General features: G+C 49.2%; 1 protein-coding gene across 7 annotated transcripts in view; it reads right to left on the bottom strand.

Annotated features, from left to right (window-relative positions):
• The window catches only part of SLC25A25 (solute carrier family 25 member 25), a 34,820-nt gene that overhangs the window by 8,161 nt on the left and 14,622 nt on the right, over positions 1 to 12,037 (bottom strand). Inside the window, exon 1 of one of the 7 annotated variants that reach the window (XM_058524143.1) lies at positions 8,973 to 9,556. The exons of 3 other annotated variants lie outside the window; for them this stretch is intronic. In XM_058524143.1, coding sequence (XP_058380126.1) covers positions 8,973 to 9,191 — 219 coding nt within the window. In that variant the 5' untranslated portion in view covers positions 9,192 to 9,556. Of the gene's footprint in view, positions 1 to 2,238; positions 2,451 to 8,972; positions 9,557 to 12,037 lie in introns of those variants that run through there. 3 more of the 7 variants (XM_058524144.1, XM_058524145.1, XM_058524146.1) reach the window with 3 other exon arrangements.

Genomic DNA, 12,037 nt, shown 5'->3' with positions numbered 1-12,037 from the left:
GTTCTGAAGCCAGCTTGTTATAGCGCCAGGGTCAGCCGCCTGGCTCCCCTGCGCGCTGGCCCCGGCGCCGGGCCTCAGCCTCACACGCCCTCTGCTCAAATGCGGGGACGGCCTTGGAGCTCCAGATTCCACCGGGAACTCTGCAGCCTGCTCTTGTTATCCCTAAAAGCGGCGCTGGCCCAAGAACAACTGGGTGGCCAGGGTGAAGGTATAGGGCAGAGCTGGCCTCTGTCAATGCCTACTTGGCCAAAACACTGCCAGAGAGAACTCTGGAGGCTGGAGGAGCAGCAAGAGCCACGGGAACTACAGGACGCGGGCTCGACGGCACTGCCAGTCTCGGCTCTCCGGGGAGCAGGATGATAAAACCAGCCTCAGCTCCTGCAACCACGCACTGACAAGCAGGACAGCTCTACTTAGTAACAGTTTAGTGACCCCAGACGACTTGAAGCCATGTTGCTCCTTGGCAGTGAGGTTCCAAAACCACGCCTGCCCTTAGAGGTGAGCTTCATTCAGTAGCTGCAGTCAGTTTTGGATGCTCAGCAACTGGAAATTTTCCACAAAAGGGCAAGTACTTGGCTTGTGCCGCAGGTCCTGCTAAAGCCTTTACCTCTAATGACCTGGTGAATCTTCTCAAACAGCTCTAGAGGGTAGGTACCATCACTCCCACCAGTTTTACAGAGAAGGAAACAGAAGCTCAGAGAGGTTAAGTAATTTACCTAAGGTCACACAGCTAGGGAAGTGGTAGGCAGGATTCAAGCTAGGCCTTGGACTCCAGAGCCACCTCCCTAGAGATCCTGCTGCCACCCGAAAGGATAATCTCAAGAAGGTAAGGGACACACATGAGTCATTCCAACCCAGCAACACCCCAAAACTAGGACCGAGAATTTCCTAAGGAAAATGATTATAGTCTTCCTGTGTTGCCCAATTCTCTCAGTAAGAAATACATTCACTATCCACACACCAATATGGGTTTCAAAGTCTTCTGAGCCAGTGGGTTTGGAAATGGACGGACCGTTGGCCAGCTGGCACTCTCCAACGATTACAATCATGGTCACTCTGAACCTCCTGATGGCTCTTTGTGATTGCTCAGCCACTAAGGGTGGTAGGAGGAGGCCTGGGCAGATACTGTGTCACTCAACATGATCCAAAGAACAATGTGGGGTGTGTGGCTGGAACATGAGACAGGTGCTGGTCCGTATTTTATCTGCTGTCTGGAGTTATGTTAACTTCCTGCAGACATTTGTGCTCTCAGCAAAGAATGATGCACATTACGTATAGGGTTATCACTGATTTATGGCAGGAGCGGAAATAGAATCTACATGCCATTTAGGGTGGAGGCAAACGTTAGGCATGAAGCTCTTTGATATCTGGGCTGCTCTGCCACCAACACAGTCCATGTGCCTTAGTGGGGTGGGTGCCCTGTGTTACAGACACCCAAGGATGGGCTCATTGAGGCTGATTTCAAAATATTCTCCAAGTCCTTGCTTCTACCTCAGAATGAGCAGGCCCACTTCGTCTCCTTCACAGGCTATGCAAATCACCATCTGACCACCACTGACACCATGGGCGCTGGGGGACAGCATGGGATCTGATTAACAGAGAAGTTGGGAGGCCCCTTTAGGAGGCAAGCGGCCCTCCCAGACTCTGGAGCTGTTTCCTCATCTTTAAAACCGGAACAGTTTCTGCTGCCTCCCTGCTCCAAAGGGATGTCGGGGAAGGCTCCCCCCACCTCTGCATGTTGGCTTGTTTCACCCAGGGCACAGCGCTGCCAGCTCCAGCCTCTGCACCAGCCTCTGCAGCTAAGGGTCCCACTCCTGGGCCCCGAGCATGGGGCCTCTCTGCATCTCCCTTCCCGTGCCCTCCTGGCCTCTGGCCCCCAGCTCAGAGAAACAGCCTCACAGCAGCTGGACTGTCCTCCTTTCCCGGCCCTGTACTTCTGAGGAATCCCCCCCGCAAGAGAATTCCTTTCCATCTCCCACAAGTGCCTTCCCTATAATTCTAGCCTTCCTTGGGAGTCACATGAAAGCCAAGCATTCCCGTGACGTCACCCTTTCATGGGCTGTAGCCACATGACAATGGGGAAAGCACTCGCACATTTCAGACATTCTTTCCCCTCGGTGGGTGGCACGGTGGGGACATTCCATGCACGCATACCCTCTGCCACCACTCATCCATTCACTCAGCCACACCGCTGCAGCGTGCCCTGCCCTTCACAGCCTGGTGCGGCCCCGCACAGACCTGCTTCCACTGGCGGTAGGTGGAGAACTCCTGCGAGGGGATCAAGACACTGAGTTTGAAGATGGACTTCAGCTCGGCGGGAAGCCCCTTGGACTCAAAGTACTGGAACTCGGTCTGGGCCTCCCCGATGAGCGGCACATACAGGCACAGGCAGAGCATGGTGACGGGGAGCCAGGCGCTCAGCAAGTTCCGGCGGCGAGGATGGGAATGCTGCCTGGCCCGGCAAACTTGCACAAGCCCTGCTGGGGCGCGGCTGTCATTGGCTCCCGAAGCCCTGCCCTCTTACTTAATTGAGAAAGTCCGCCCACCCTGAGTCCCCCAGCAGCCAATGAGCGCAGGGCCCTGGAGGCGGCGGATCTCTCTAGAGGAGAGGAGTGAAAATTAGGCCTGAAGTCACCTGCTCCCCAGAGTCAACTCTTTGGAGACAGCAGAGCACTCTGCCTGGCCTTGGCATGGGGCCCAAACAAATCCTCTCCCTCCACTGCCAACCCCTCCAAGTGAGCAAACAGCCTTCAGCCTGTTTTCCCACAAGGTCCCCAAATGCGTCACACGATACAATCGTTTTGTCTCCTTCGTAAATCATTCCCAACAGAAAGTAAGTGGACGTAGAGATGGAATCAATGCTCCCTGAAAACAGGCCCAGTTTAGCTGAGAGGGTGGAAGTCGGCCGGGGTGGATGAGAGCCGGTCCCCGGCCATCCTGGAAAGTGGCCCCACTGTGGGCTCATTCATCCACAGGAGAGTGGCCCGCCGAGCTGGCTGAGCCCTGGCCACACGGCCTTCCAGGCACAGTTCTGGTTGGCTCCAGGGACCTTTTCCAGGACACTCCTGAGGTGCAATGTGAGCACCTCAGAACCAACCCAAGACCCTGCAGCCTTCCCCTGGGGGTCCCACAGCACTGAGGAGCTGACGTGTTGGGGGCAGGAAGAGGACACTCGAGGCTAAAGGTCGTCGTGCTGGGGGACTCCCCTGCAGCGCCAATTGGGGGTCAGCCAGGGCCTCACTTATACCCACAGACGTGGTCTTCAGAGCCCACACTCACTCAGAACACTTAAGTTCAGTATAATTGTAGCTTTTTGGCTGAGAACTGTACTGTTTAATATGGAAGTTTTAAAATTTTAAATTAATTAAAATTAAATGAAATTAAAAATTCAGTTCCTTAGCCAGATGGCCACACTTCAAGTGCCTGATAGCCACCCGTTGTCACTGAGCATTTCCATCACCACAGAAAGCTCTACTGGGCAACACTGTTCTAGAAGGTCCCTTTTAGGTGAGGATGAGAGAAATCTCAGGTGCTGCAAAGTCCAGATCTGATCTTGGTTTAAGGGTGACCCTCTCCAGCCAGCCTGCAATCTCCACCTCATTCCTTCCCCACGGAAAGTGTCAGAGATTCGTGCTGCGGAGGAAGAGACCACGTCACAGAGCTGAAAAAGGATTCGGCCTCGCCTGTTCCTTCTACAGTGCGCCACTTCCTAAAATAGACAAAATCTCACCACCAGCACGGATAAAAATGGATGGTTATCATTTGGGGAGCCACAAAAATAAAAGCAATTTCTTAATTCACTAAAAAGCTTTTGTTAAAAACTTGAAAAAAGGATTTTATTATTTTTTTTTCAAAACTTTATTTATTTTTTTGTGAGGAAGATCGGCCCTGAGCTAACATCTGCCAATCCTCCTCTTTTTGCTGGGGAAGATTGGCCCTGGGCTAACATCCGTGCCCATCTTCCTCTACTTTATATGGGACGCCACCACAGCACGGCCTGACATGTGACGTGTCGGTGCGCGCCAGGGATCCAAATTGGCGAACCCCAGGCCACCAAAGCAGAGAGCATGCACTTAACCGCTGCGCCACCCGGCTGGCCCCGAAAAAAGGATTTTAAAGTAAGACGCTAATGGTTATGTACAACACTATGAAAGAGATTTTAATAACTTATATGACATTTTGGCCCTTCTCAAAGAGATCTGATCTGAGTCTGTAAAAACGGGTCTTGGCTTCACTAGGGTGGATCCAATGAGGTGTCCAGAGGCAGCTCAGGATTATCCAGGCAGATTCCTGCTCAGCCTCCACCTAAACCCATGATAGTCAGCTGTCTCTTAAACTGCCCAATCCAGAATGTTCCACTTTGGGGCTATTTTTACACATATCTTATCTCTACTGTTGGGGTCCTTGAAAGCAGGAGGCTGTTGTTTTGAACCTTTGTACCTCCTTGCCGGGAAGGAGCTGATGCCTTGATCATGGAAGGTGCCTGATACAAGCAGTTTCTGAATGCATGGATCCGGCTTGGCAGGCCTCTGAGACCCCAAGAAGCAAACAGGACCCCTCCTGATGAAGACCTCAGGTTTGTTTCTCTGAGTGTCTGCAAACAGTCTTCAGGGCATTTACCCACCTCAACAAGATAATGTATTGTTATTTCTATTTTTTTTTTCTTTTTTTTTTTTTTGTGAGGAGATCAGCCCTGTACTAACATCTGTCAATCCTCCTCTTTTTTTTTTGCTGAGGAAGACTGGCCCTGGGCTAACATCCGTGCCCATCTTCCTCCACTTTATATGGGACGCCGCCACAGTATGGCTTGCCAAGCCATGCGTCGGTTCGCGCCCGGGATCCGAACCGGCGAACCCCGGGCCGCCGCAGCAGAGCGTGAGCACTTAACTGCTTGCGCTACCGGGTCGGCCCTTTGTTATTTCTATTTTAAAGGAGGTTCACATATATAAAGAGCTGAATTTTAAAATGCTGATCTTCCTTTGTTAAATTGTTCACGTTTGCTTCTGAAATGAAAATAAGCTACACAGACCTGTTGAAGTATCTCATTTCAGTGACGACTGTAGTCAGTCCAATACCAAATGGCAAATATCTTGACTGAATAAATAAGTTGTTCGACTAGAGATGTTCATTTCCTAATAAACTACATTTTTCAAATAATTTTGGTAAATATAACTACACCATTGAAATTTTTTCTTTTTGTACTATTGAGTTTTATGATGTATTTACAAAACAAATCTGAGAAGAGATATGAAAACAAGACCAAATAAAAGTGAAACCTATATTCTGTACTTTTTTTTGTGAGGAGGACCAGCCCTAAGCTAACATCCAATGCCAAGCCTCCTCTTTTTGCTGAGGAAGACTGGCCCTGGGCTAACATCCATGCCCATCTTCCTCTACTTTATATGGGACGCCGCCACAGCATGGTTTGACAAGCAGTGTGTCAGTGCGCACCCAGGATCTGAATTGGCGAACCCCGGGCTGCCGCAGGGGAGCACGCAGACTTAACCGCTTGCGCCACCGGGCCTGCCCCCCTATATTCTGTATTTTAAGGAACGATTATTAAAGCATTATCCAATAACAGCAACTGTATTCGAGGATAGAATGGAATCTCCTCGATTATAACAAATCTCACTACTCTCCAGATCAAGGTTACCATGGGGTCAGGAAATGTTCTCTGAAAAGGTCTGCATGTGCTTGGTACAATGTTATTTTAAAACAATGTTAATTCTATTCCAACGTTAATTTTAAAAAGGGTTCTAACTTATTTTTATTTTGCAACTGTGACGGAGTCCAACAGAATGTCTTCGTTGGACAAACTTAAATTGACGTTTGCTTATTTATTTAAACCACTGTCCTCCTGGTTTCACGGTCACGCAGAACTGCATTTTCACACAAAAACCGGGAATTCTTCCCAGCTGAGCCAATCTCGAGGCACCCAGTGCCCAATGTAAATACTCTCTCCCTGGAATTACCGCAGCGGGGCCCAGCGGGGCTCTGGGCTGGTCCCTTCATCTCCGAGATGGTCAAACAGGCCAGGAGAGGTTACCTGGTGTGCCCAGGCCCCAGAGCCTGGTGGCGGCGGGGCTGAGCCTCACTCAGGGCCCCGATCTTGTTACAAACCACTTAAAATAACACCCAGACTCCACACTGCCAAAAAGAGATTTTAGAACTCAGTTTCCAAAGAATGCCTATGCCCTGACACTGAGAATTACAGTGAGCAATACCTCATATTGGATGGTGGCAGGTGTACTGGAAAGGTGCAGCCTGAGCAAGTTTAGGCTTAGCCTTAGCTAAAAAAAACAACAAAAACCACGATCTGTTACAGCTTCTGAACCCACAGATGAGAAATACAAATAAGGAAGCAGACTAAAGCAGGGCTGGAGTCCATTGATAGTGTTTGGCACCAGCGCCCAGTTCTTCAAGATCACAGCGTCACATGCTCTCTCTCCCCTCCTCCTATCTCCGGTTCTTCTCTGCTCTCTTTACTTATTCTCCTTTTGTGACCCAGATCTACTTTTGTTTCCTCTCTTCTGATGTCCATTCCTGTAACAACTACTACTCTAGATTCTGAGGAATTCAGTGGTTTCAGAGTTCATTTCACCTGTAAAGTTCTTCTCACCCTCAAGTCTGCCAATGCCATTCCAAGTTTTCCTTGTTCTATGCTCTGTTTCATGCCAAAAAAGCAGATGCCTCCTGTAAGTGCTGGAATACCATGAGTAAGAACAGGGCAGGTACAGTGCCTTTGGGAGTAGAGCATTAGGTCATAAAGTATTTCCCCCCACCTCTGCAGTGACTCAGATCAAGCCAAAAAGATTGATATGCGAAGGAGCCCCGCCAGCATCCGGCTGTTCTAGCCCCACCCACCCGTAAGGCTCTTGAACCTCATTTGCTGCCGTCGCCACAGTGTCATTTGATGATCAGGTTGCCATGACAGCCCAGTGTAGCCGGTTTCCAGTGAAACCTGCCTACACTTGGCAATTAGACACACAATGAGCAAAATTCGCTGAGCTTCTGAGACAGCCTCTCAGGATTTGAGGCTTGAATGCCGCTGAGGGCACCTCCCACTCCAGAGGAATGGCTTTCTTCTCCAACTGCGGGTCAACTCTGAGACAAAGATAAAGGGAAAAACTGGAGCAGTTTCTAGAATAAAAGGCTGTAGGAACCCGACTCACCAGCAGACATATTTAAACAGGGGAAGTGAGAGAAAATAAAGTCGTGCTGATTGGAAACCAAGAAGCCTGAGAACCAAAGTGAACTTCTCTAGGTTTCCAGAACGTTTTGGAAGCTTCTTCCTGAGAGAACTGGAGAGGCCAGGCCCCATCGGCCAGTGATCACAAACCCCAAACCCTACCTTCAAAGTAGCTGCCCTGGAAAAGGACACTAACGATCTCAATTCTCAGTTTATCTGCTTCTGAAGAGTCCACACTGCCCAGATGTGCTTTCTTTCTTGTTTCAAACCAAATCGGCTGATCTAGCTCCCTCTGGGGGCTCCCCTCTCCCCGAGCCAGCTGATCTGTCTCTCTTTTGCGGAAAAGTGCCCCTGGAAGGGTGGGTCTCAGGATCAGCCCCCACCGCTCCTGATTCTGCAGGCCAAGAACTAAGCCGTTTGGAACTGCTGCGTGGCCATCCTGGGAGGAGGGCTGGTGAGAGGTGTCGCTGTGAGTCTGGGAAATGGAGCAGTTAATTATTAAAGTCAAAAAGTAGGTGAATTTAAAAGGGAGCCAGCCAATCCCTTAATCCCTTGGCTATAAGGCAAGCAGGTCTGTAGATAAAAGTTCCTCACAAAAGATAGCACAACCACCAGTTCTGAGCTCGTGTAAAATGATCTAAAAGTAGAAAGTGAACCCCCTTGAGGCATATCTCAGGCATAATACAGACTCTGAGACCCCTGCCGACGGGGAGGAGCCCAGCACAGACTAAGGATTCTCAACTCCTCAACGTTTCAACTTACAAGACTGCAAAAGTTGTTGCATCAGAAGTCCCCCCCATTTAGCAAACGAATAATGAACATTTATTTCTTAACTGTAGCAATTCAATTCAGCGAACATTTTTTGGGACTCTATAATGTGCCAGACACAGGGCAGAATCTCCTTCCCTTCTCCAGTTGATTTTTCTCCTGAGAAAGAAGATTCAAAATAACCGAAGCTCAGAAGGTGAACAAGGTCACTCCTACGCAGGCAGCAGAAATCGCTTTCTGTTCTAATCCCGAGAACTCAGCTGGTCCTGTTAAGAGCTGCCTTCTTAATGGAAAGCGAGGCAATCAGGGCAAAGTTCCAGACAGATTAGGGGTGACACCTCAGCTCTACCCCTCAACGATTTAATGCTGGGCAAATCACTTAGCCTTCCTGTAACTCAGTTTCCTCATCTACGAAATGGGGGTATTACATGGACAGAAGGCCCTGGCACTCAGCAGACCCACAGACCTGAGAGGGGCTCCAGCCTCTCCTCTCACCACCCCCCCTTCCCCCCAGACCCAAAGGCAAGGCGGGTCCTCTGCAGCTGGGCAAGGGGCCTGACCTTCGGGCTGCCGGACAGGCTGGCCGTCCCAGCTCCAGGCAGTTGGGTTCAACTCTGGAAGGTCACTCTGTTGCCCACTTAGCTTGGTCCTCCCTGCATTGTTCAGATACACTAAGACATAAGACACACTGTAATCGTTTGTCCCCTCCTTTCAAATGGCTTTCTGGGGCCAAATTGACAAATCCTAGGGTAAACCTTCTATTGCATCAACCTTTCCGCCCCAAATGGCCACATTGAAGTGGTCCTAATAGGGTAATAAAGCTTTTTACAGTGGCCACAGAAAGACTGTGGACTGAAGATTTGGGCTTCTTCATTGTCTAACATTTCTCCCTGGCCCCCAAGACCAAAATGATTGATTTATAAGTCCTCTCTTCCTCCCCACACTCCAGTTTTTTCCAGGAAAATGATCCCAGACCAGCCCCTAAACCAGGTGTTCCTCTTGAGGTTGCCATTACCTTAGGAAACTGCTCTGCAGGTCCGACCACCAGCAAAATGGTGGGTCTCTTTTCCGTGGCCTCAGCCCTTCCGTCCTGTTTCCCCAAAAAGCTTGACATCTGGTCTCCCCGAGAAGGAGCTGGGGTGCCTCTGACTTCCTTATCGGTGCCCTCTCTGGAGCCTTGGCACCCAGCACTGGGGAGAAAGCTAGGCAGAAAATGCCACAGCATCTGCAACATCACGGCTTCCTCCGAACGTCGCGACGGGGACTTTGGAGGAGGGATGTGACCACAATACCAAGGGTCGCTGGCTACACAGCTGCTTGGAAGACTAGCCTGGGGGTTGTAAGGCTGGAACTCTGCATGCAGTGGCTGTCTCTTGCTTTTTCAAATTGGCTAGCACTGCTGTCGTGCCTGGCCTGAGAAGTAGCTCACGCTAAGAGAGCCCCACCGGGTTGCTGGCAATAAGGAGACAGAGGCTGGAGCTTCTTCAACACAAACTCACTTCTGCAGGTGGACGGTGACCAAATGCTTGGCTTTTTTAAAAAACGAAAAAGCAATAGCCCGACAGACCTCTCCTGAAAGCAGAAGCAACTTCGAGCTCCCAATTATTCAGCTGTCCTCGCTCAACTAATGGTCATCACACCAGCGAGGACCCGAGCATCCAGGCTGCAATCTCACTGCAGCAGGGCGCGGCCAATCACCTCTGCCGACACTACCAAGTTCATTATCCCAACCGGCAACATCCCTCCAATCACAGGCGGCCGATTCCCTGCACGCAGCCCGGCAGTTCTGCAGGGAGGCGCAGCCTCCAGATGAGCTTTCAGTCTCACAGAACCCACCCTGAGCTGGCTTGTCCACAGGAGCCCAACTTCCTCCTCTCCACTTGTCTTGTGTCCGGGCTGACATTCACTATCAAGTTTAACATGATTAAGAGACCCTGGAAACACTTCCTAAGACACCTAGCAACACTTTTCCTTGTTCCATCATGCCATTCTCTCCAACCGTGCATAACACAAGGCACGCCATATCATAGCTTCTCCTCTCGTGTCTCCCTCTACACGATGAGCTGCCTGGGGACAGGGACCAAGTCACAGATCATTCCAGCCCTAGGACCCAGGAGAAGCACAGATGAAGTCTGCAGACTCAACTGAGTGACGATGATGAACAAATGGGACTTAAGCTTTGGTCATCTATTTCTTAATTTACTAGCAGACAAATGTAGTCACCAACTACTGTCTTCTCCCCCAAAGGTGACTCTTTGATACAGTGTTCATACTGTTATTTTAAAAACACAAGCATGAAAAAAGTTTAATGAACTGTGTTGGGGAGAGTGTGAGGAGACACACACCCTCATGCACTGCCATGAAAGTGTAAATCAGTACAGCCTCTCTGAGGAGCAATTTAGTCACAGCCACCGACATTTCCAAAGCACAAGCCCTTGGACGTGGCACTTCCACTTCCAGCAATTTATCCTGCAGATATATTTGCACACGTGGGAGATCACAGATACATACTTACGATATATATGTGATACGATATGTGATAAAATATAAGGATATTTCTTGCAGCCTTGTTTAAATAGCACAAGTTTGGAAACAACTTAAAGTCCTTTAAAAGGGGAGTGGGTTCATAAAGTATGGCATACCCATGCAATGGACCCTGTGCAGTTGTTAAAAAGAATAAGGCAGCTCTATACATACTATTATGGAATGACTTGAAAATCTCTCTCTCTCTTTTTTTTTTTTGGTGAGGAAGATTGTCCCTGAGCTAACCTCTGTGGCAATCTTTCTCTATTTTGTATATGGGATGCCACCACAGCATGGCTTGATGAGCAGTGTGTAGGTCCACACCCTGGATCCGAACCTGCAAACCCCGAGGTGCCGAAGCGAACTTAACCACTACGCCACCGGGCCGGCCCTGCAACTAAGTAGTTTTAATACTACAGAAAAGCCAGTCCAGAGCCGTAAGCCCTAAGTAAATACGTAATCCTTTCATGAAAATGAATCTGGCTTTTAGGCCCTGAAAGTCTGGTGAAATGGGGAAGATGGTGATGTTTTGGGCCCCCATCTACAAACATAAGAGAAATCTCTTATGTAATGGGTTACTGGCTTTTAATTTAATGGACTCCTACATACAACAGAACTGAGTTATGAACTCAGGGGTTCCGGCCAAGATGGGAGTAGCAGGGACCAATTCACCTTCCTGCCAAGAACAATTAAACATCCGGGTAAAATATGTGAAATGATGGTTTTCAAGATACTGGACATCAGGCAACAAAGGAGAGTGACTCTTGAGAGAGCTAGACAAGTGACGTGAGCCCCACGACTGCCCCAGCTTCCCGGCTAGAGCTTCCAGGGTACGGTGCAGAGGGTGGGTACTCAGGCAGAGCCCAGCAGTTTCCCCATGTTGAAGACGTGGAGCTTGGAGTCCAGGAAAGTCCGGGCAGCTAGAGTTTGCAGGACAGAGCACCAGAGAGGAGGGAGCTGCATAGGCCCCCGAGAGTCACAGCACAGGCGTGTGAGGAGACGGCCTGAGGGGGGGAAAGAACCATCCAGAGGCACCACAGCCCTAAGACCAGTTCCTGTGTCCACCAGCCAGAGTGGAAAACCTCATAATAGAGGGAGGTTCAGGAAGGGTACTCAGAGGGTTTTGCCTCAATAGTGGGGCAAAACTAGCCTTTGACTAAATGCTGTTCTCGCCCTGCTTAACAAAGCTTTAAAAAGCAAGCCCTGAAAAGGTCAAACTGTTTCCAAATAATTTAACTGCATCCCAGAATAAAGCTCAAGAACATTTATAGGAAAACAAAAATATCCAGGAACCAACAAGATAAGATCCAATAAAAAATTAACAGAAATGCAAAGAAGCAGGAAAAGACCTATAATGAGGATAGAAATCAATCAATTGAAACAGACTCAGAAAAGACATATATGATAGAACTAGTATACAAGGATATTAAAAGTCATAATTGTATTCCAGATGCTCAAGAAGCTAACGGAAAGATCAAGTATGTTAAATAGAGAGAGTACAGACCTTGTAGATGAAAACTACAATGTCTGAATGAAAAATACACTGGATGGTTTTAA

Source organism: Diceros bicornis, chromosome 28 (assembly GCF_020826845.1).
Source record: "Diceros bicornis minor isolate mBicDic1 chromosome 28, mDicBic1.mat.cur, whole genome shotgun sequence".
Classification (NCBI taxonomy): domain Eukaryota; kingdom Metazoa; phylum Chordata; class Mammalia; order Perissodactyla; family Rhinocerotidae; genus Diceros; species Diceros bicornis.
Note: the sequence above shows the minus strand (reverse complement) of the source record. Positions and strands in the feature narration are given on the sequence as shown.